General features: G+C 37.3%; 4 protein-coding genes and 1 long non-coding RNA gene across 10 annotated transcripts; all 5 read right to left on the bottom strand.

Annotated features, from left to right (window-relative positions):
* Nucleotides 1-1,534: 1,534 nt before the first annotated feature.
* Nucleotides 1,535-3,537, bottom strand: LOC112181297. Its single transcript, XR_002928763.2, has 5 exons — nt 3,406-3,537; nt 3,070-3,315; nt 2,710-2,787; nt 2,113-2,296; nt 1,535-2,030 (listed from the first exon to the last, which is right to left on the bottom strand). It is a non-coding gene; the product is annotated as an uncharacterized LOC112181297 (long non-coding RNA).
* Nucleotides 3,538-7,415: 3,878 nt separating this feature from the next.
* Nucleotides 7,416-8,678, bottom strand: LOC112168006 (protein ALP1-like). The gene has a single exon (XM_024305123.1). The coding sequence runs from the start codon at nt 8,676-8,678 to the stop codon at nt 7,416-7,418; it is 1,263 nt and encodes a 420-aa protein (XP_024160891.1).
* A 1,390-nt stretch (nt 8,679-10,068) lies between these two features.
* On the bottom strand, nt 10,069-11,495 carry LOC112181274 ((+)-neomenthol dehydrogenase). The gene is made up of 3 exons (XM_024319695.2): nt 11,383-11,495; nt 11,033-11,279; nt 10,069-10,831 (listed from the first exon to the last, which is right to left on the bottom strand). Exons 1-3 carry the CDS (start codon nt 11,400-11,402, stop codon nt 10,217-10,219), a joined length of 882 nt encoding a protein of 293 aa, XP_024175463.1. The 5' UTR covers nt 11,403-11,495; the 3' UTR covers nt 10,069-10,216.
* A 1,232-nt stretch (nt 11,496-12,727) lies between these two features.
* Nucleotides 12,728-15,780, bottom strand: LOC112181240 ((+)-neomenthol dehydrogenase). Of its 6 annotated transcripts, none has more exons than XM_040515970.1 (6): nt 14,932-15,780; nt 14,523-14,588; nt 14,330-14,413; nt 13,996-14,242; nt 13,747-13,818; nt 12,728-13,390 (listed from the first exon to the last, which is right to left on the bottom strand). In XM_040515970.1, the coding sequence occupies exons 3-6, from the start codon at nt 14,347-14,349 to the stop codon at nt 12,833-12,835; spliced, it is 897 nt and encodes a 298-aa protein (XP_040371904.1). In that variant the 5' UTR covers nt 14,350-14,413; nt 14,523-14,588; nt 14,932-15,780; the 3' UTR covers nt 12,728-12,832. The 6 variants fall into 6 exon arrangements, with proteins under 6 accessions (XP_040371904.1, XP_040371915.1, XP_024175442.1 ...); XM_040515981.1 differs by having other exon boundaries at nt 14,523-14,580; XM_024319674.2 differs by having other exon boundaries at nt 14,330-14,588; nt 14,932-15,063; nt 15,207-15,779.
* Nucleotides 15,781-16,788: 1,008 nt separating this feature from the next.
* Nucleotides 16,789-17,424, bottom strand: LOC112181289 (putative ripening-related protein 1). Its single transcript, XM_024319707.2, has one exon. The coding sequence runs from the start codon at nt 17,396-17,398 to the stop codon at nt 16,934-16,936; it is 465 nt and encodes a 154-aa protein (XP_024175475.1). The 5' UTR covers nt 17,399-17,424; the 3' UTR covers nt 16,789-16,933.
* Nucleotides 17,425-23,761: the final 6,337 nt, after the last annotated feature.

Genomic DNA, 23,761 nt, shown 5'->3' with positions numbered 1-23,761 from the left:
ACCAAACTCTTTTAATTTTTGAACAGCTTCAATACTCTTCTTTTCATCTCTGGCAGTTAGCACAGTTATGACTAAATTTGAAGCCAACTGCCTAACTAGTCTGAATCTATAATTACCGGATGGAACAAAATTGATAGAGTTTGAGTAATGACAGTTATTCAAACAAGCAACAACACAAATAAAAAAGCACACGAATTGTTGACGCAGTGTAAACCTCTCCACTAAGGAAACTTCACTGTGAAGCTGTTTACGTAGCCTACAAGAGAATCAAATCCAATATGAATCAAGGTTGTTATAGATCACAAGTAGTGGTATTCAACTCAACCACATTGACTAGCAACAATGCTAACTTGCTCACAACTATAAAAAGTCCTATTCTAAACAACTATGAAACAATTTGTATAGATGAAGAAATCTGGACACGCCTTCATATTCAATCTTGCCTTGAAGCCTCACTAATCTCAATCACATATGCAAGTGATGAATGCAGTGAACAAGCAGTATGATCAATCAATCAAACAAACATTGAGAGTTTTGTAAAACAGTTAGTGCAGACTATGCAGCACAATTAAAATTCTCAATCAAAAAACTCTACATATAAAATGCAGTTTCAAACCCTTTTATAGAGGAGCAAGACTCCCCCTCAATCAAATCTCTTTTTGCACCACAGAATAAGATACGTATATAAAGGGTTTAAAACTAAAATCAAATCTTCCTATTTTTATGCACATCCGATCTCCATCTGATATGCATGTCGAAAACCTTTTAATCAGATAAGTATATTAGTTCAATCTATCCGATATGCAAATCAATTTAAATCATGTTAAATGATATGAAATAAATCCCACCTTTAACTCAAGATCAGTGATAGTGATTCTCCTTGATTTCCTCTTGGTGATCCGATTCTGCAAACTTCTTCTGTTGCCTTGAGTCACCGGAAAAGCAGGAGAAATAATCTCCTAAACCTTTGCAGCCTTTGATCTCCTAGTGACTTGGGGAAAGTCGTGTTGAATGGTAATAACCCAATATACTTACAGAATCCAAGCCCCTTATTTGAACTAGTACTGACAACTGCATACCTGTGATCGAGAAGAAAACCTGCATTAAATCAGTGAAGACATGGTTGATGGACTTTTTAAAAATCAGGAATGCTTCAGATGGTAGCTATTTGCTATTTCCACCATTGTTGATGAGCTTCAACCACTCTTTCTGATTTTAGTATTAGTAGAACATTGACTTTAATTCTACTGTCATTTTCTGCCGGTATCCATTTTTTAGTATATCCAAATTTTAGTCTTTGATTGTTTGTTCTCTTTGTAGAATCTTTGGTAGATAAGTGAATCAATAAATAAAATACTGCAGACACCAAACCCAGTAATTTTTGACTAAAATCCTCGTTGCCCTTTGGAATTATAAAGAGATATGGTTAAGTTTAATTATGATTTTTCAGATTAGTTGGATGTTGGAAAACATTAAGTGCTAGGGTATCCGAATTAGAACTTTGAAGCCATCTAGCCAACTAGCTCTTTGAAACAATTGTGCAGTTTATTAAGGCCATTTTATCATAAACAAAGTGTTTATATACCTTCATCAATCATGATTAACATTTTTATTTGAAATACTAGATTTACAATGTATAAAATTGAAAGAGTATATTATATGGTGAGACTTCTTCTGAAGAGAAGTAGAGTCCAGATGGATTGCCATTCGGAAACACTGTTAACCGCACAATAATTTCAGCAGCTTCATCAGGGGTTAAGACACCAGCATTGAAGCTCATTTCTGTTTTAACAAATCCAGGGCAGACACAATTGACGCCGATGTTTGTGTACTTCTTGGCCACAATTCTAGTGTATGCATTCGAGGCTGCTTTGGAGAGTATATATGCAGAAAGAGAAGTAGGCCAGCCTTTGGTTTCCAGCAAATCTTCTTTGAAGTCTTTTAGAAACTCCCTCAAAACCTCATCCACTCTCTGTTCTGTAAGATTCTCAGCATCACTCAACAACATCTCTCCATTCATTTGGTATATGCTGATCAAAACAACAAGCACAAAATGAGTACATTTGTAGTTTTCTGAATATTAAAATTAAATAACTATAGGTGTTAACATACTTCATATCATGAACTGTCCCCCGCCAGAAGTAATATTGGAAACTCTTGGAGAATCAGATAGCTGAAGGAGAGGAAGGAATGCTTCAGTCATTTTCTTGGCACCATAGTAGTTTATTTTCACACATTCTTCAGCTAAATCATATGTTTGAGAGATTAGTTTACTCAAGTTGACTACTACATCATTCTGCATCAAAGAGAAGACACTTATATATTCTACTAGTCATAAATATCAATAGCCTTTGGATTAACCTCTTGATACCAACTAGTCCCAAATAATGAATTTTTATTCACTTAATACCAGATAATAGATTTATATCAAGTACTTCCATTGACTCATAAATTGGTTGCTAATTAAACAAGAATTTATTTTGACTTAAGCTTAGAGTCTTCAATAATTCATATAAAAGGAGTTCACAGAATCATATAAGTGGATGCTTGACTGATTTTCCACAGATATGATAATAAAATTAGACCAGTTCATTGGAGAACACTATCTCCACGTACACCTTGTGTGAGAGGACTCACAATCCAACAGCTTCAGCTTCTCACATTGAAGAAAATGAAATCATGTACTCAGCAAAGGGAATTCATTTTTACCTTACCCATGCCTGCAGCTGCAGCAGCTTTGAAAGCTTCAGGGTCTACAAAGGTTCCACCAATCCCTGCATTGTTTACCTGTGCAAGTTCCAAACATTTTATCTTTCTTACACTAAACTAAAATCCTGAATCCAATGCAATAAAGTTATACTATCCTTCCTATTACTGGCTTGGAGATTCTATGTTGAACTAGCACTGACAGTTTACAAGTACGAAAATGGATGAACAGAGATAATTACATCATAAGTACTCTAACTTTGACATGAACATGTCAACATAGGATATGTTCATATAATGTTATCAAAATTTTCCACATGAGCATGACAGAGATATAGAAGTGTATTACATATGTTGGCATACCAAGATATCGAGTTTCCCAAATTGGGTTTTGACAAAATCGGCAAGGAAAGCAATGCTATTGGGTCAGTTACATCGAGCTGATGATAAACCACAAGATCTGAGAAGCCATAGTCTTTTAGCTTTTCAATAGCTTCAAGACCTCTCTTCTCATCCAAAGCAGTTAGCACAACCTTGACCCCTTCTGAAGCCAATAGCGTAACTGTTCCAAATCCAATCCCTTGATTTGAACCTGTAACAACTGCACGCCTAATTATCAAAAAGAACATCAACAATTAACCAAAACACATGGGGATTGTTGTGGGAAAGGGGTCTTACAGATTAGTATGTGCTTGTTACCTCTTTGCTCCTTCTGCCATTGTTGATGTGTTTCCGCTTTCTTTTCTGGTTTTTGTATATTATATTAATTACATGGACTTGCAGGTAAAAAATATACATATAGCATGGTCTTTGGTTCATTTTTATTGGTACAGTGACTTTCAAACAATTAATTTTAGGGAAAATGATCATTTACCCAATATCAGCTTAAAAATTGCCCATTTGCTCCACCAATTGTTTTTTAACCCCATTTACCCAAAACACTCTAAGAGATTATTTCCCTAATACCCAATTAATTCTTTTTTATTTTTTTGGGGACTTTTTTGCCCTCTCCTTCTTTTTCACTTAAAGGGAGAAGTCATCCTCCACCTTGCCGGCCTCCGGTGACCAATGGCCGGGGCGCCGACTCCGGTGACCGGGGACCGGAATCCGGTGACCGGTGACCGGAATCCGGCTACCTGTGACTATATTATTGCCCCCCAGTAATCAGATTATTGCCCCCCAAAATCTATTGACTCTGTTATTATTTGTGGGAATTATGTTTTTGATAGCTGATACGTTTAATTGTGTTTACAGAGTAGAATTGTATTGTACTATGTTGGTCTATTGGGGGGCAATAGACATATTATTGCCCCCCAATAATCTATTGACTCTATGTTATTCCTCCAATAATCTATTAACTCTATGTTATTATTTGTGGGAATTATGTTTTTGATAGCTGATACGTTTATTTGTGTTTATAGAGTGGAAATGTAGTGTACTATGTTGGTCTATTGGGGGGCAATAGACATATTATTGTCCCCCAGTAATGTGATTTTTAGACGTCTATTGCCCCCAATACACATTGAACTTCTCTCTCTTGGCCTCCAATTGACATTCAAAACATTTTTTTTTTCTTTTTTCTTTCCCTCTGCCTCTTATGTTACTTAAAAAAAATAAAAAAATTTGGCACCCAGAAAAATGATCTGGGCATCCACATCAATACCGGACGCGTTTCTCGCCTACCAGGTGTTGGACTCCGGCGAGGTAGGCTGACCAAAGCTGCTTTGTCATCTTCAGGAGTGGATGCTACTTCTGCAATCGGCGCCGCAGACCGGAAAGCCCAGATCTCCGAAATCGACCAGAAGCCCGATCGCCGAAATCGACCTTGCTCGTTGCCGTCCGATCTCAACAGAGTCCTCGATATGCGGCCTCTGAGGCGTCGTTCGGCCTTTGTGGAGTGCAGCAACGGGCACGTTGCGAGGAGGGGGAGAGAGAGAGAGAGAGAGAGAGAGAGAGAGAGAGAGAGAGAGAGAGAGAGAGAGAGAGAGAGAGAGAGAGAGAGAGAGAGAGAGAGAGAGGAGGGAGAAAACGCAGATCGATATGCAGCCTCTGAGGCGTTGTCTTCGGCCTATGAGGCGTCGTCCGACCTCTGCGGCGTCGTCCGGTCTCTGTGGAGCGCAGCAATGGGCACGTTGCGGGGAGAGAGAGAGAAAAAAGAGAGAGAGAGAGAGAGAGGAGGGAGAAAACCCAGATCGGAGGGATGAAAGAGAGAGATAGATATGAGTGTAATTTAGAAATTAAAATGAGGGCAATACTGTTGAATTGGGTAAATGAGGTTAAAAAACTCTTAGTGGAGTAAGTGGGCAATTTTTAGCCTAAAATCGGGTAAGTGGTCACGGCCCCTTAATTTTATACATTTTCAGCTTTGTCTTCTTTTGTTATGCTACTTTATTTTTAAATAAGCAAATAATGAGTGCTATAATGCAATATTTATCCATTCCATAACTTGTTCTTTACTTGCAATTAAACTTGAAAAACCCAAAATGCTTGACCCTAAATTGAATTACCAGATCATTTAATTTAAATGGAGTAAAGCTAGTCAATCATAAGTCCTACAGCCAGTGCCCCATGAACATACTAGCTTTGACGCACTATATAATGCAGCTGATGTATTCAGGTCAGTTGAACCTTCATTTGGTATGAGGGTATATAAGATGCTGCCTTCCTTCCTTCCCATTAGGGCAACTCCAACCATGGGGTGCCAAACCAAAATTTTCCCAAATATAAGACTTTTGTTCTCCAACCTTGTGTTTTGGGTGGATCTGGTCCTATAATTATGGGACTTGGCCTCATTTCTAGTCTCATATTTGAGACAAATCCAAGTCCAAGACTCAGCACTGTTGGCCGGGACCACACGTTCTGATAACCCAGCCCAATAGGCGGCCTGACTCGCTGGAAGACTCGGGTACGAAGCACGCGCGGAAGGGAGCACATGGGAGGACGAAGACGCGCCAACTTGCGCTGGAGAGAGGAAAAGCACATGCAGGTCGTCTGCTGCAGTGGGCCCCTCACCTGGATTGTGTCTGCTGCTGACCGTTGGCACACTCAACGGTCCATTTCTGCACGGCTGAGATCGCTCCATTTTTAAAATGGACGGTCTGATGTTGGTTTTTTTTTTTTTTTTTTTTTTTTTTACACTGAACGGATCTATTTAGATCTGATGGGTCAGATTTGAGGGAAAAAACCTTATCAACGGCTCTTATTAAATGAATGGTTATTATTTCATTTTTGTTCCAGAAAAATAAAATAAAAACCAGAAAATTATGGGAAAAAAATATATCCGTTGGAACAGTAAAATATAGGAAATTCTATAAATACCAACCCATTCTTTTCTATTTTCTCACACCAAATATCCTCCATCTCCTTCACAATTTCTCATTCATTAACCCATTTTCTTGTTCTTAAATATATCTTCCTTTTTTTTTTGTCTTGGAAAAAATGGCTCCAAGAGGGGATTCTTGGAGGCACAATGAAGAAGTTATTCTTTGCCAAGCTTGGATCACCGTTCGGGGTGATGGTTGCGTTGGAAAAGATCAAAAGTCGGACTTATTGTGGAGTCGTGTGGCGGAGGAGTACAATGCTCACAAACCGGCCGGTTGCATGGATAGAACACATTCTAGTTGCCACGCTCGTTGGAAGAAAATAAGTCCGGCATGTATGAAGTGGCGCCAAGCTCTTAACAAGGTCGAACACTTTCAACGGAGAAGCGGCGAAAATATGGAGGACGAGGTAATTATATTGAAATATGTTTAATAATGATTATATGTAGTTGTTTAATAATGTTTAATATGTATAATAATGATTATATTTTTATTGATCGATTTATACTAAGCCAAGGTCATTTTTTTAATATTTTATTTACTTAATATTATATGTAGCTCATGAATGTTAAATCAACGTACTACGACTCGGAAGGTTGTGATTTTTTGTTTGACCATTGTTGGCAATACTTGAAAAATACGGAAAAGTTTGGGAAAACGCCATCAATGGATAACACCTACTTTAGTGTTCCTAATCATGTCATGCTTGGATGACGATGGAACACCCACTACTGAGGATGAGCTTCCGTCATCAAGAAAGGCACGTCCTCAAGGACAGAAAGCACAGAAGCTAGCTAAGAAAAAAAGCAATAAGCAGGATGCGGATGGCCTTCGAGTTCAAATAATGCAGAAATGTTATGAACAAACAGAACGCGAGTACCAACAAAGGCAAAGACAGTTTGAGGAAGGTCAACTAATTGAGCAACGCGTTGAGGATGCTCGCACGATGCAGGTGGATCCATCAATTTTCACCCCAAGAAAGAGGAGTTATTGGGAGAGGAAGCAACAACAAATAATTGATAAGGAGGCACAAACTTCAAGCATCCCGGAACAATCTCAAGATCCTACACCTCCTGAAGGAGACAACACAAGCTTGACCACTTATGATCCACTTGGCGAGACATCTTGGATGTAATGAATATTGTTAGTTGCTTTGAATGGTTTGTGTTTTAAATTATGATAATAAAAATTATTTTGTTGAGTAGATCTCATCTTTGAAAAAAAGCATTGAACTTTTATTTTCATAATAAAGCACACCACACAAATTAAAAGCATACAATACAAAGTAAAAGCACACAACACAAATTAAAAGCACACAACTAAAGTAAGCCATGACCACTTATCATGACAACATGACTACTTATTGAAAGCACAAAAAAAAAAAACTCCTCACTGCTGGTTCTGATCAGCTTGTAACTTCATGGACCATAGGTGATCGACTAGATCGTCTTGGAGGTTTTTATTCATCACTGGACATCTAACCTCCCTATAACGACGCAAGAATTGATTTAGTTGTTGCGGATTGCGATGAACATCGGTGTCCATTTCTGGTCTCTTATATATCTCTGCTTTCCTTGGTCTGGTTGGGATATCATCTGGATCAAATGGCTGTGCTGCATCTTCATCACGCTCATCTTCAACAATCATATTGTGCAAGATAATGCACGTCATCATGATGTATTGAAGGTTCTCCTTACTCCACCCACGAGCTGGTCCTCTTATGATTGCCCAACGAGCTTGGAGAATACCAAATGCTCTCTCCACGTCTTTTCTGTATGCTTCCTGCATCCTTGTGAAATGTTGTGTCTGCGGCGACCTCGGGTTTCGGATTGTTTGTACAAATGACCCCCACTTAGGGTATATGCCATCAACTAGGTAATAACATTGATGATAATGCCTATTACGTACCTGGTACCTCACTTCAGGGGTTTCACCAACGCATTGGGCATTGAACAACGGTGAACATCCAAGGACGTTAATATCATTCAGGGAACCTGGAAGTCCGAAGAAGGCATGCCAAATCCAAGTATCATAGGAGGCCACCGCCTCTAAGATGATTGTCGGTTTCCCTTTGTAGCCAGTATACTGCCCTGCCCATCCTGTGGGACAATTTTTCCACTGCCAGTGCATACAATCAAGACTACCGACCATCCCCGGGAATCCCCGTTCTTCAGCTTTGTCAAGCAGCCTTCGTAAATCTGCCGGTGTTGGTCGGCGGAGGTAAGTCTCATGGTACACATTCCAGATTGCTTTTGTGAAGTGCTCAAAAATCTCAATGGCAGTGGTCTTCGCAATATCTAGGTAATCATCGCAGAAATCAGCTGTGATGCCATACGCGAGCATTCTCATGGCGCATGTCAGCTTTTGTTCAGTGGATAAGCTTAGTCTCCCACAAGCATCTCTTGTTTGAACAAAATATGGGTCGTAGTTGGCCATGTCGCGCATCATCCTGTCAAAGACCCAAGGTTGCATTCTATATCGCCTACGAAATATGTTTGGTTCATACCTGCACGGATCCGTGAAGTATTGAGCTTTGAGTCGAAGATCCATCAACTCTCGATCCCTCGCCTTATAGGTACGACCTTCTGAAGAACCACCCCATTGTGAATCCTCATCTTCCAAAGTTTGGATTTGCAAGGCAGCGGCAGACATCATCAAGGCTCGTCGACGACTTCTCGTGACGGCCTCTTCTTGATCTTTCTGCAACCATTTCGTCAAACGATTCATTGCAGAAATGGTTTGACAAAATCAAAACGGAAAAGAAAGAAAGATTTGTGTGATTTGGGTATGAGAAGTGTTTGTGAATTTGTGAGAGATGAGGATGACAATGACCCCATATTTATGGACGGTTTGAGTTCATATAATTAGATAAGATATGACACGTGGCGGACAAAGAATCAACCGTAATTTGGACAACCAATTACAGATTGACACGTGGCGCTTAAATCACATCGAAATTCGGCTGTTTGGCATATATGCCGACACAAAACATCAAAATATCTTCTAAATAGTTAGATTCTTTGTCGTATGTGCCGACACTTTTGTTGTATATGCCGACAAAAAAAAAAATTAAAATTTTTAAATAATAAGAATAATTTTTAACTATTATGATCTAAATAGTTAGATTTTTATTCGTATGTGCCGACACTTTTGTCGTATATGCCGACAAAAAAAAAATTAAAATATTTTTTTAAATTCATTAAATAATAAGAATAATTTTTAAATATTATGATGAAATGTTAAATTATTTTTTAACCTTATTTAATTAAATTAACATATTTTTAATATAATATTCATCAAAATTATACTCATATTATATTTTAGTCAAGAATAGTGAAAATAGCACCCCCAAATGGTGCCTATGGTTGGAGATGAGAATTGAGTCCTATATGAATAGTGCAACAAGGGGGTGCTAAAATGAGAATAGCACCCCCAAATGGTGCCTATGGTTGGAGTTGCCCTTAGATTCTCATTTCCTCTGTTACCTGTTTGCAAACTCAAAATGCTACAATTAGGGGATGTCATCACAATTAAGCAACCACTAAATGAGAAATGAACATCACAAGTACATTTCCATGTCAGACAAAGTAATTAGTACATTTAGTTAACTATAGCAAGCTATTGAAATTTACACATGCTTAAGTACCTGTTACCGAAAAGAGCCCAGATGTTTGATAAGATTTCCAAACAAGGTTGAAGGGATCCAAACGATAGCTCTGTATTGATGTTATAAGTTAGGTACATACAACTGACTTTAGGTGTTGGTGCGGCCAGTCTATGAGATTCCATCACAATTATTGAAGTTATGATCAGAAAAAAAATGAAATTAAGATAGTGAGTAGATACATCGGTTATTTATTTGAAGTTATTAAAGTTAGTAATCAAACTTGATAGGGTACTAATTTGGACTTCTGTTTTATATATAATTCGACTGTATCCCAAGAAACCTCAAGGTCTTATTTGCAGGGATGTGTTTATATCGTCGGAGCAATAGACTCTAACAACAATCTTCATGATTTCATATTTATAAAACCATATGGGCTAGAAAAAGAGAAATAATGCTTTGAGATCTCAATAGTCTAATGTATGTTACAACATACTTATTACATCAGTGATTCATTAGCATTTAAAAAAAATGGTGCTCGTGACAAGTGACATTCATTTGCATGAAACAATCTTCTCCTACGACATCAGTATATGCTAACTTCAGACCGAACAAAGAATTTGCCAGAAGGGCCATCACTGGGCAGCAGTGCTAACCTCACAGAATTTGCAGCACCTTCTTCAACAGGCACGACACCGGCATTGAAGTTCAAATCTGTTTTGTAGCCGGGGCAGACACAGTTGACACGAAAACCAGGGTACTTCTTGGCTAGAATCCTTGTATATGCATTTAGTGCTGTTTTGGCAACTGTATAGCCTGACATAGAAGAAGGCCAGCCCTTGCTTTCAAGTGAACCCTCCTTGTAGTCCTTAAGAAACTCTGTCAATACTTCATCTACACTCTCTTCCCTCAGGTTCTCTACATCAGTAAAAATTTCTTTAACCCTATCACTTGGCATGTACTTTAACTTTCCCATAGAGGATGAAACATTGACAATTCTTGGTGAATCAGATAGCTCAAGGAGTGGAATAAGTGCTTCGGATGTTCTTTTAGCTCCATAATAATTGATTTGCAAGCATTCTTCTGTTAATTCATAAGTTTCTGTTACCAGTTTTTGCCAATCAATTTGTCCTCCAGCTGCAACTGCAGCTTTAGCACCATCAGCATCAATTATGGATCCACCAATCCCTGCATTGTTCACCTATTGCCAGAATTCAACTGTCTTATAATCTCTTCTAGCTAGTTTACCACAACATCAAAAACTAAGCTTGATATATCTAATCACTCAATCTAACAGTTTTTTCACATCACTTTCATCTATATGCTAATGAGCATTGCACTATTATTGATGAGTTTGATTCAAAATGATAAAAGATTTTCAAGAAATGAAATTTAAACATACCAAGATATCGAGCTTCCCGAACTGGGTTTTGATGAATTGTGCCAAAGCAGCAATACTAGCAGGGTCAGCCACATCAAGTTGGTGGAAAATCACTTGGCCTGAGAGGCCAGACTTTTTCAGTTTCTCAACAGCTTCAAGTCCCCTCTTCTCATCTCTAGCAGTTAAGACCACAGTGATTCCATTTAAGACCAACTGCCTTACAGTTTCGAATCCAATTCCTTTGTTTGATCCTGTAACAACTGCATACCTGGAAAAGACAAGAAGCAAAATCAGAACATAAGTAAGAAAGAAAAGCAAAAAGTGAGAGAATTGGTATTGAAGTGGTTAAATTAAGGACATGGAGTAGATACCTCTTTGTTGCTTCTGCCATTCTTTACAAGATGTAGTCGGAAGTCTGCTTGTGTGTTTTGAGATTTGAGATTACATTTTGGGATTTCAGATTTATAGGCCATGGGTTTGAGTTGACCTGAATGGCGCGCTAGTAAATAAAGGCAACACATTTTAAACAAATATCTTGTAGAAGAAGAAAATGACGATTTTCTTGTAATGGTCTTCTGCTTAGCTTCTGGAAGAGTCAATATCTTTTTATTGCAGCAAAAAGCCAAAAAGAAGATGGCCTAAAGAACGGGAGCAGATCCCTCTCCTGAGCTCATTTTTGTCTTGAGCTTCCTATGCTTTTTACCAGATGATGCCACGTGTACAAAACCGTTAGATTGAAGAACAAATGTAGGGCATTAGACTGAAGAGAGCCGCATGGCATCATCTGCTTCAAAGCTTAGGAAGCTCAGGTAATAAAAGAGCTTAGGAGAGGATCCACTCCCAGAACACGGTAGCTCCTCCACAACCCGCTACAAGACTTACCCCCGGTGGCTTTAATGCAGCTTTCCAGTTTACAAGGATGATACTGAAACACATAACAACAATTACTATAATCGAAACTCGGCTCCTATACCACTGTTGGTAAAAGATAAACTGTAGTTTTAATTGTTTCATTTGCGGATGTGATTAATCTTGATAATCATATTAATCACATCATGATATATGTGTTGCAACATAATTATGTCATCCATTGAGTGTTACTGGTTATGTAATCTGCGCAGTCAATTCGATTATCTCAGATGCTTGAATTGAATTAATCAATGTTTAATCCCAAGGATTTAAGACGTGAATGGATTTGTTGGAGAATATTAATTTCTCCAATTGCATTCACTGATATTAGTAATGGAGGACATATCATTTGGTCTAAGGAAATGATTGAATGATTCTTTATTACTGATTCCAAAAACTTGCTGCCCTTGTTAGTGATTAGTGATTAGTGATTACATGATTCTTCATTACTGTTGTTCGTTCTTGCATAGAAAACCAAGAGTCTGCTTTAACAGATTACTTAGCATTATTGTCAAAGTCATGACAGACCACTACATTATCTCCTTCTCCTTGAGACAGTGGAATAGAGAGGATTGAGGACACTTCATGTGTTCTCGATGAGTGTCTCAAATTAGAGGAGCATATTAATAGCTTTTTGCAAGCATAAGATCACTCGCCCTTGTTTGAGAAACACGGCAATATATGATACCATTTATTGTTCATCAACTTATTCCATTTTGCTCCTAATACTTGCATCATTTATGTATTTAAGAACGATATAACTGCAGAATTAGGACTGCAATCTCCAAGGGGATATATAGCTTAAAACGCACTACATAACAGATTCACTGAATTTTATTCAGAAACAGCGGTTCAAAATTTATTCAATTACAACTGACATAATGACGTATATTGGTATAAATCAATCTTCGTCTAAAGACTTTGCACTTCAGACAGAGAAAAGAATTGGCCTGTGTGGCCATCATTAGGCAGCAATGCTAAATTCACGACACTTGCAGCACCTTCTTCAACAGGTATGAAGCCGCTATTTAAGTTAATATCTGTTTTGACAAAGCCAGGGCAGACAGAGTTGACACGAAAAGCGGGGTACTTCTTGGCTAGAATCCTTGTATATGCATTCATTGCTGCTTTTGAGACTGTATAGCCTGACATCACAGAAGGCCAACCCTTGCTTTCAAGTAAACTCTCCTTGAGATCGATTAAAAACTCTGTCACTATTTCATCTACACTCTCTTCGCTTAGGTTCTCGACATCAGTACTAAGAACTCCTTTCACTCGATCACTTGGTATGTTCTTTAACTTCCCCGAACCGGATGAAACATTAACAATCCTTGGTGAATCAGATAGCTGGAGGAGTGGAATTAGTGCTTCAGCTGTTCTTTTAGCTCCATAATAATTTATTTGCAAGCATTCTTCTGTTAACTCGTAAGTTTCAGTCAACAACTTTTTCCAATCAATCTGTCCTGGTCCCTGCATGCACCAGTAAGAAAAAGAATTTATTTTTTTTACGGTCTCTTGAACTCTTCAGATGATTACTTTGCACAGATACATGAAAAAGGCATGGGATCAACTCAAATAGACCAACCTTTGGGTAAACCGAAGATCAAACTACAATTTTCACATTAGTACACTGAACTAATGTAAGCATATAGTTGTCAATGGCTATGAATAGAATTGTGTTATATGCTGAGAAACGAAACAGATGAACCCCAAAGAGAAGCTAAGAGCCACATAATTAACCATGGTTTAGAAGCATCATTTCATCAAAAAGTGCGCCTTTTAGTGTCCAGTAGTGGAACAACAAAGAAATAAGCTAAAAGACTTACAGCACCAGATGCAATTGCATCTTTAAGACCATCAGCATCAACTATAGCCCCTAAAATCCCTGCATTGTTAACCTGTCAAAGTTCAACAATCAAAATTTTATACTATTTTACCAACAAAGGAAAACAAAGCACGGTCAAGTCCTCAATCCCTCAATCTAATACATCTATGTGCTACTATTGAGAAAAGTAGTATTGATGAGCTCAACTCCAAAGGACAGAAACTTTTCAAGGAAAGAAGTTCGACAATACCAAAATATCGAGTTTTCCAAACTGAGTTTTGATAAATTGTGCCAGAGAAGTAATACTAGCAGGGTCAGCCACATCAAGTTGGTGAAAAACAACTTGGCCTGAGAGGCCAGAATCCATAAGTTTCTCAACAGCTTCAAGGCCCCTCTTCTCATCTCTAGCAGTTAAGACCACAGTGATTCCCTTTGAGGCTAACTGCCTTACAGTTTCGAATCCGATTCCTTTGTTTGATCCTGTCACAACTGCATACCTGCAAAAGACAAGAAGCAAGTTCAGAAAGAGAGAAGAAAAAGAAGAAACTGTTACAGATGTGTAGTAGTAGTAGTTGTAGCATTACCTTTTGGTTGATTCTGCCATCGATAATTAGCTGGGAGGAACTTCTATTCACTTTGAGATTTGGGATAACTGAAGGCCACTCTCCCTTTATAATACCAACAGTTGAACAGATTCTTCAAGTTAATTATATTCTACCATTCTTGTAGTACGTGATATGGAGACAAGGAATCAAATATCTTCTTGGACTTATTTACCACATTTTGTTGGACTAAACTTAATTCCTTATTGTGGTGCGCAAGTGCCTACGTTAACCTGAAACCCTGAAACTTCCTGTGGTCAGTATGGTGAAAATATGGAATACCTTTCAGAATTTTAGTCTATGAAGAAAGGTATAACAAATGAATTTAACTTTGACTCCACGAGTTTTTATTTTATTTATTATTATTATTATTATTATTATTAATTTTTTTTTTTTTATCAAAGGTTGATTGTATAAGAAGATCCAAAGGATCAAATCAAATACAAGACGTACAAGACCCCGACAAAAGAGGCACATAAGCCTAGAGGCACATAGGCCCAGCAAATATCAAATAAAACCGAGCAATGGCTCAAAAACCTGATTTTACATTTAAGCTTTGACATTCTCATTTTATGAATGATTACCTCATCACGAACATTTTCAGAACTATGTCCATTTGAAATGCCACATTGCTGAGCATTCTGCATTCTATGTTCATCATTTGCATTGCCATCTTGCTGAACATTTTGATAATCTTTTTCATTTGCATCGCCTTGCTGCATAGTAGTACCCTAAAGCAATTAACTCACACACAGCCAAAATCCCAAACCTTCTTAACTCAAAGACACCCAAAAACCTCAAAACTCCAATCTCAATTTTATTAGGCAACCATTTTTATTAAAAAAAATAATAATAAAACCTTTATCCATGTGAAAGTAGCAAATTCCAAATCCAACTTTGATAAAACAAAGCAAGCAATCCAAATTTGACTAAACAAAGCAATCCAACTTTGATTAAACAAAGTCTGGACGCCACTTGCAATCCAATAATGCCAAACAAAGTCTGCATTCCACCTCTCTTCTTTTTCTTTTTTCCTCGATGAAGCCACCTCCCTTCCTTTAGAATGTATGGGTGTGGAAGAAAGGAGCCCGCAGTAATCCCAATTTCTACAAACAAATGCCATAAACAAAACATAATTGCCCCAATTTTTAAGAAAAAATCAGCAAATCCCTAGTTCCCAAACACTGCTCCACGAGCACAGCAACACAAAACCCATAAAGATTAAGGCTCCACAAAGTCACAAACAATAAAAAGAATCAAGGGATCAATTACATGCCTTTGTAGGTGGGTGGCTCTCCATCAATTCGAAAATACCTCCAGGTATTCAAAGGTTTTGCTTTATGGCTTGAAATCTAATAAACATAGAGACCGAGAGAGAGAGAGAGAGAGAGAGAGAGAGCAGAGAGATAGCGTGAAAACCTTTTGGCTGAGAGAGGCAGAGAGAGTACAGTATATGTTTGACCCATAGTCTCTCCTACAGTCTAACTATTTTCTAATTGAATTGACAAATATAACCCTACCTATTAGACGTGTGAGATTCAATTGTCCCATCTAAACAGAGAAAACAGACGGAATGAAAAAAGTGATATACGGTTATATAGTTCGATGACCAAAGTGAAGGTTTTAAAAATTGGATGACCAAAATATCGAGCAAAACATAATTCGATCACCAAAGTGATATTTCTACTTTATATTTAAGGATATATCTTCATTAGTCCATTGATTAGGGCATCTCCAACCCTTTAGTCAAAAGCTAAAGTCATTTGGAAAATCTGACACCCCTAGTGTCATTACTATTCATTCATATTTTGCATCTCCAACCCCTTTTAGTCTAAAGTCATAGCCATTTCATAATTTTAATTATTTTAGATAATTATTTAACTATAATATGAATTTATATATCATACATAATAATCTTATATAATATATCGTCGTTTAAATTTTTTTTAGAAAATTTTATTTTATTTTTTCAAGTTTTTCTCGTTTAAAACTACATTACTCTATTATTAGCCGTTGAATTTAATTCATCGCATTTTTCTGACTGTCAGATTAGAAATGAAGTAATTATATATATATTTTTTAATTTTTGGTATCAATTAATCTTAGCCTTCCATTTTGAATCGAATTCATGAGGAGTGAATCAGAGTCACTCATTTTGAATAGTAGAAGGTGGGGCCCAGCTTTCTTCTCCTAAGCCATTTTGGCTTTCTACCTTCATTCTTTAGTCATTTTGACTCAAGGTATGGCTCAAAAGCCATTTTGACACCCTTTTGATTTGGATTGGAGATGGTGAAAAAAAAATCCCTTAGTCATTTTGGCTTTTGACTCCATTGTTGGAGATGCCCTTACAACAGTTTTCTATTCATGAACAAAGAACCGAAGATCAAACTAAAAGATAGTCTGACCTTTAACATGCATATACTTTTGAGTAAATTACCGCCTCCAATATCAGCAATTCAGCATATGAGTAGCTACTGAAGATTGCTCTTATTTATTACTTATTAGTTGTTACTATGAACCTTCGATCTTCACTCTTTATTCGATAACAGGGAGGAAGTCTATTACAATATAGAGGCAGTCACTCGATCAGGCATCAGACCAGAATATTTTCATTTCACCCCAGTCGCTGCTGCTCTCCTTAACTCCCAAGGCCTTCCAAACAGCTTTAGAGGCATCAACGATGTCATCATCGCATCCTCTTGTTGAGTCACATTCATCAACAACCTTGGCTCTCACGCTCTTTCCTTTACCATATATGGTAATGTAGTTTGAACACCTCTTCCCATTGTTATACCACCTGGTGGACAATGCCACGATCAGGGTGTTATCGGAGTGATATTTACCGTCACATTCGGACGGTCCACCACCCCCACCACCTTTCTCGAAGCTGTTGATCGTCAAGGTTGCTTTTGTATGCGCGGACATTGGAGGCATTTTACCAACTATTTTGCCACTTGGATTGTAGGTTCGAGCTTCAATGCACAAACAGATAGTCACAAGAATGATGAAGATGAGGAGAAAAGCACCTGAAGAACAAAAGCGGTACTTCATGTTCTGCTAACACTTGCTTAATTGTTTGGTTTTGGTTGGTTTGAAGAAGTTGGATCCTAAGTAGGCTATATATAGAGATCATGAATGCTTGAAATAGCTAGGGCTAGCAAGCTGGTTTTTTTAATATATAATCCCTGTAGAATGATTAGATCCGTTAAAGATACCGCTCCGTAATATTGCTAAAAGTATACTGTCAAAATGGGTAGTAAGATTCCAATTAATACATATATACAATCTGATTTTCTGCATACAGCTCATTTTATCACCATATACAAGGAACCATTTTGTATTTAATGATGTTTCTGTACTGCAGCTGTGTAAGTTTGGCCTGGTTGATTACGACTAGAAGATTTCTTAATAAAAGAGAAACTAACATACAAAAGATTCATCGATGATCGATTACTTCAAAGATCCTTTAGATTCTTAAAATTGGCCTTAATTAAACCGATATTAGAGATGCAAAGTAATGAGCAGAGGCGGCCTTTGGGGTGTGCATGTGGTGCAGGTGCACAAGGCCTCCGATTTTCGAAGGCCTCCGAATTTCGTAATGCCTTTATGTACATATATATAAATTGAAAGTGTGAAAGTATATGATGAACCATTGTAGTTATTTGATTTGACCTGATATGTCTTGGGTTTGAGTCCCTTGGGCCTTTCTACTTTTATGTTTTTTCTTTGATCTTCTTCTCTGTTCTTTTGTTTTGTCTTTCTTCGTTCCATGTTTCTTCTAGTAAGGCCTCTCTATTTTTATTTATTTTTCCTTTTCTGTTATCTTCATCTCATTCTTTTATTTGTTTTCCTTTTTCATTTTCCTTCTTTGTTTTGTTATGTTTTTATTCCTCCACTCTTTTCTTGTTTTATTTATACTAAATATTCTTTTTAGTTCTTCAATTGAGATCATAATTAATAAAGCTTCACTTAAATTTTCGCACTAGGCCTCTTAATTTTCAGGACCGGCCCTGGTAATGAGCCAATTGAAGCTTAAAGTACATGATATTTTGCATGGAAATTCTGAGTGCTAATACATATATATATACAATTCTTCAAAATTCCTTTCCCCTATGATGAAATCTTACTTCATTACATGGTCAGTAACTTAGGACCATGATGACAGCTCTGTGGTTCTGATTCTACTACATCAGTCTGAAAGTTAATGCAGCAAACATATCATTTCTGATAATTCTGCTGCACTGTCTCCACTGAAAAACATCTAAACAAGACATCCTTCTAAAATTATACTAAATGCTCTTGTTTTGTTTTTCATCTAAAGGTGTCCCCTATTTTATTAGTATATATATTGTCTTGTTATCGTGCTGCATGCTTTACGTAATTACAAGGAAATAATTGGCCATGGGATGTTGATCGATGGCGATGTCCGGCAAGCCCCGCTGCCCCGTCACTGTCTGAAAGTTGCTGCAACATCGCCGTCCGCACTTTAGTGAAAGTGCGGACGTCCTCTTTGGAACCCGCCTGTATATATATATATATATATATATATATATATATATTTGCATATATATATATTTACATATATATATATATACATATATATATATATATATATTTATATATATATATACATATATTTATTAGTCTTTTATAGAGATAGGCATTATACCAACTTTTCGATCATATTTTCACATCTTAACCGTTCATCTGTCGAACCGGAACCGTTCGTGTTTATAATGGTAAATTTCAATTTTGGATGCCTTAACGATCATAAAATTGGCTGAAAATTTGCATAAGTGATCTATACATTAGGACCTAAAAACTGAACGGTTAAGATGTGAAAATACGATCGAAAAGTTGGTATAATGCATATCTCTATAAAAGACCAAATAAAGGGATCCCTTAGTGGAAGCCCTCTATATATATATATATAACTTTTCTCAGGTAAGGATATCTTTACCTAAGTATGGAATGGCTTGCCAGTTTTTGGTCACTTTTCGATCACATGTTCACATCTTAACCGTTCAGTTTTTAAGTCCTAATGTATAGATCACTTTTGCAAAATTTCAGCCAAATTGATAATCGTTAAGGCATCCAAAACTACAATTTACACGAACAAACCAAATCTGTTGAACCAGAACCGTTCGTATACATTGTTGTAAATTGCGTTTTGAATGCCTTAACGATCATCAGTTTGGCTGAAATTTTGCAAAGATGATCTATACATTAGGACCTAAAAATTGAACGGTTAAGATGTGAATATGTGATTGAAAAGTAGCCAAAAACTAAAAATCCGTACTTAAGCTTAGGTAAGGATGTCCTTGGCCAAAAAGGACTGTGTGTGTATCAAGAATTTTGATTTTTGGGAAGTATCATGATCATCTAATAAGAAGGGTTTAATTCATCAACTGACCCTCAAAAAAATTGAATAAATACTAAATTACATGGATATATATATAGATATCAATTCTTCAACATTCATTTCCCCTATGATGAAAATTACTTCAGTGCATTCATACTCAGTAACTTAGGGACCATGACAACAGATCTGCGGTTCTACTAATTTAAGTATTTAACACAGAAAATAGATCCTTTCTGACAATTCCTCTCCAATGATTCTCCACTGAAAAGCATCTAAACAGGACATCCTAAAAAAATACTAAATGTACATACATTGTTGATTGTTCATGTTTTGTTTTTCATCTGAAGGTGTCCCCTATTTTATATTAGAGAATTTTCTTGTTATTTGCTGCTTTATGCATGTAATTTACAAGGTAAAAATTGACGGTGGGAATGTTGATGGCGATGTTATATGACCTATAGATGAAACAAACTCATGTTTCCTCATCTTAAATTAGAAAATGAGTAGTCAATTCTTAACGAGACACACAATGATATGATAATTAACATTAGTTAGCAAAACCTATTTCAACTTGTGGTAGAAATACCGACTTTGGTTGGTCGTAACTAATAATGCTCTAGAGAAAACTCTGATAGATAATTCACTTTCAAAAACTAATCTGCTTTTGTCATTGCACATACGGCCTCTGCATTCAACTTCAACTTGATGGCCAATAGATGGTGGGTAAATCATGAGTTCAAGTAATTAGAATTGTAACTAGTGTTTGAGATTAGTTATATCCAATCTTTCATGCAATTAGGAGAAATGGGAAGTCTAGGACTTAATTAGCTAGGAGGATTTATCGTCTTAAAAATGACAATATGTCCTTGAACCTGGACTGACTATATACTTTTATTTCTGCATAGATTGCAAGTAGAAAAAATGTTGCTCTGGATGTTAACATGAGAAGGTGTTTATCGATCAGCACACAGGTAAGTATTAATCAGCATAGAAAAGCAGTAGAGGCATGGATCACCACCACCCTTAAGATGCCTCATTAATTTTGTTTCCCAATACATAATTAATTTTCTTTTTGAGGGACAATTTTGTCCTCACACCTCACATAGAGAGAGAAATTATGAGAGACATCCCCAAAGGTCTCTGGATTTCGTCGGAAATTTTGCCGTAGATCACAGAATTTAGTCATCGGGTCGCGAAATTCTGGTCACCAATTGTCGAACTTCACCAGAGATCGTCAAAAATCTCATAGGTCAGAGAAGATGTCACCAAGAACTTTTTTCACCCCCCCCCCCCAAATAAATTTTTACTCCCCTCTAGCAAAAACTAATAAAAGTTTGATTGTCCCTTAATAAAAACTGTTATTGCCTCTTAATAAAACTTTTATCTCAATAAAAACTAATAAAATTTTTATTGCCCCCCAATAAAAAACTGTTATTGCCCCCTAATAACAGTTTTATTGATGATCAATAATAAGTAAGAAACGAAGATATTTTCGATTTTGAAAGTTTTAGGAGGTTAATTTATTGACCCCTAATAAAAGTTTTATTGCCTCCAATAAAAGTATTATTGCTTCCTAATAAAAGTTCTATTGACTGCCAATAAAAAGCTTGTGGTCCTCTCAAGGAAAATCTCATAAAGAAAAAAAAAAAATTATAGATGCTACATTGCTTCAATATGTCAAATTGTCAAGTAAAGAATACAAGTCTTGTTGATGAGTTAATTCCTAAAAGTAGGCAAGTACAATATCAAGTTGACCCTTTAACCACCCTAAGCTCAGTTAGCCCTCTTGGACTCATCTATAGGCTGCCCAATGCAGCTCACACATTTTCGCCCCATCGACATTGATCCCATTAGCAAATAGTTACTACACTACTTTGAGTCAAACACCAAGCACCACTCCCTCTTTTTCAGTTTGTTCCCTTTTCCACACCTGCCATGCATAAATTCTTCTCTTACTCACTAACTTCAGTGGCTTAGGTCTAAGCAACCGGCGACCCCACCAATTTTGATTGCGGCAACGAGGAACAGTCGTCGTCGTCCATCTCCGATTATCTCGGTGTGTTAAAGGTCACTATCGCCGCTCTCTATCCTCTTCCTCCTCCTTGGGCATCGTCCTTGACCGGTTTCTACTCCAAATTGGAGTTATGAGCTGAAACCTATCGAAAACCACGCCGAGGTCTGCGTTTCTTTTACGACATCTCTTTTCCTGATCTGGTTGAATCGAGAGGCATATTGATCAACTGTCTTGGCTACTGGAATTGAAGAAAGCTCCAAAACTCCAGAAGTAGTGTTGTGAAGCGACCAATGTTGACTGGATCAACCTGCGTCAGGCAATGGCACGGCGGAAAGCAACATCTTTTTCAGTAGCTCCTCCCAGATTACCTCATCCTCCGATTTCGGAGCCTCCATTGCATGGCACCATGGCAGTTAGAGAACTCGTGAAAAAAAAAAGCGGAATGGGGTTTTTTTGGGAGGCGGGGTGGGGTGTTGGTGTAATTTCTTAATTATTCGGAGGGTACATTTGTCTTTTTGCCTTTACTTGGGCTGAGTGAGAACTCTAATCTGTTAGAGCAAGTTCACCGGTTAGTAGGCCTATTCACTGCTTTTTAGTGTATATTTTCATTCTCTGGATCACAAAATACACTGTGTCTGTGACCCAGGGCACAGAATACACTGTGCTCGTGACCTAGAGGGTGAAATTAACACTAACAAGCATTGAATAATGAGTGACCTGGGGACCCAACAAATGAACTTGCTCTTAGTGGGGCAAATGGGTGTATTTTTTTTAATTAAATTTGGCTATTAGGTCAAGGACTTTTTTTTTTTAAACCAATAAAGGATTACGTGATATTAACTTTATTGTGGCAAACGGTGTATGGAACAAGTCCCACCTTCAATCTCAAAGGAGAAGAGTGTACGACATTCTGAGAACCTACTGCACGTCCCATTATCAGAAAATTTTATGAAAAAAAATACAACATACAAAAAAATAGACAAAAATTCACCCCGAAGTAAAATGTAGAAAAAAAAAAAAGAAGAAGATGGAAAACCTGAATTTCCATCTCCTACTCTACAGCCGTAAAAGATAGTAAATGAGCATCAAGCTCATTAATAGTAAATACGTGATATAGCAGCAAATTGCCACTTCAATGGAGCCATAAATCACCATCTTTTAGCTTGGAAGAGACCTATAGTTAGCATGAATATTAGAGAAATCGATGTTAGCTCAAAAAAATCGTCTCGGCCAAGGGTTTCTTGGTTTATACCTGTCCTTCTAGCTTGGTGATGCATGCGCGGGCAGGCCTTGTTGCAGCCGGGAGGCTAGCAAGGTTTTGTTCTAAGATGTTGAGCTTGCGGCCGTATAACTGCTGCTTTAATTTTGCCACTATGATAAAGGAAAGCGCTAGCTTGAAGCCATTGAACTTCTAAAACCAAGGGTACGTAACTAGCCAAAATAATGAGTAGCTCATTGTCTGATGACTCTTATTTCATGAAAATTCAAATGGGCTCACAGATCAATATTATAGCTTTCTTTACTTATCTTCATACTTGCATGGTTTCTTCTTGATTAAGCATATTTTTCTTTCATGCTTCTGGACTTTATCGCCTTTGTCCTCCAGCAAGAATTCCATTTTTGCTTCCTTGTTAAGCCACTAATCCCCTATCCGCTTCTCTCTTTGGGCTCAATAACTCCCAGCCATAATAGACTATTGGACGCTGAGGTACTGACAACACGCAGTTGTATATGTACATCAAGTCATTAATTTCTTTCTTTCACCTCGCGCACGTCCATCCAAGAGTAGTGACTGTTGTTAAAAGCCACTATGAAACTGCTTTCCAATTGCACCACACGGCTATACTTTCTACTATCTAGCCGATTCTCCTTTAAAAAATAAAAATAGATGTCATCTTACTTTCAAACCATATGCAACAATACTTACATTGAAGTCAAAAACCATTCGGCCAAAATGGGGCCACGTAGGTTAGAGCACACTTTCTTTTCTTTTATTTGTTTAAGAAACTGAAACAAGAAAATAAAACGCAACAATTAC

Source organism: Rosa chinensis, chromosome 1 (assembly GCF_002994745.2).
Source record: "Rosa chinensis cultivar Old Blush chromosome 1, RchiOBHm-V2, whole genome shotgun sequence".
Lineage (NCBI taxonomy): Eukaryota > Viridiplantae > Streptophyta > Magnoliopsida > Rosales > Rosaceae > Rosa > Rosa chinensis.
This window is presented reverse-complemented; position numbering and strand designations above follow the sequence as displayed.

What these genes read in the sequence shown, in the direction of transcription:
- LOC112181274 (XM_024319695.2), bottom strand. Translation starts at nt 11,402, where the DNA reads ATGGCAGAAGCAACAAAGAG. An exon ending in ATGGCAGAAGCAACAAAGAG is followed by an intron (nt 11,280 to 11,382) that starts GTATCTACTCCA and finishes TGTCTTTTCCAG; the next exon opens with GTATGCAGTTGTTACAGGAT. An exon ending in TCGGGAAGCTCGATATCTTG is followed by an intron (nt 10,832 to 11,032) that starts GTATGTTTAAAT and finishes TTCTGGCAATAG; the next exon opens with GTGAACAATGCAGGGATTGG.
- LOC112181240 (XM_040515970.1), bottom strand. Translation starts at nt 14,349, where the DNA reads ATGGCAGAATCAACCAAAAG. An exon ending in TTGGAAAACTCGATATTTTG is followed by an intron (nt 13,819 to 13,995) that starts GTATTGTCGAAC and finishes GAACTTTGACAG; the next exon opens with GTTAACAATGCAGGGATTTT. An exon ending in ATGCAATTGCATCTGGTGCT is followed by an intron (nt 13,391 to 13,746) that starts GTAAGTCTTTTA and finishes TGGTGCATGCAG; the next exon opens with GGACCAGGACAGATTGATTG.
- LOC112168006 (XM_024305123.1), bottom strand. Translation starts at nt 8,678, where the DNA reads ATGTCTGCCGCTGCCTTGCAAATCCAAACTTTGGAAGATGAGGATTCA.
- LOC112181289 (XM_024319707.2), bottom strand. Translation starts at nt 17,398, where the DNA reads ATGAAGTACCGCTTTTGTTCTTCAGGTGCTTTTCTCCTCATCTTCATC.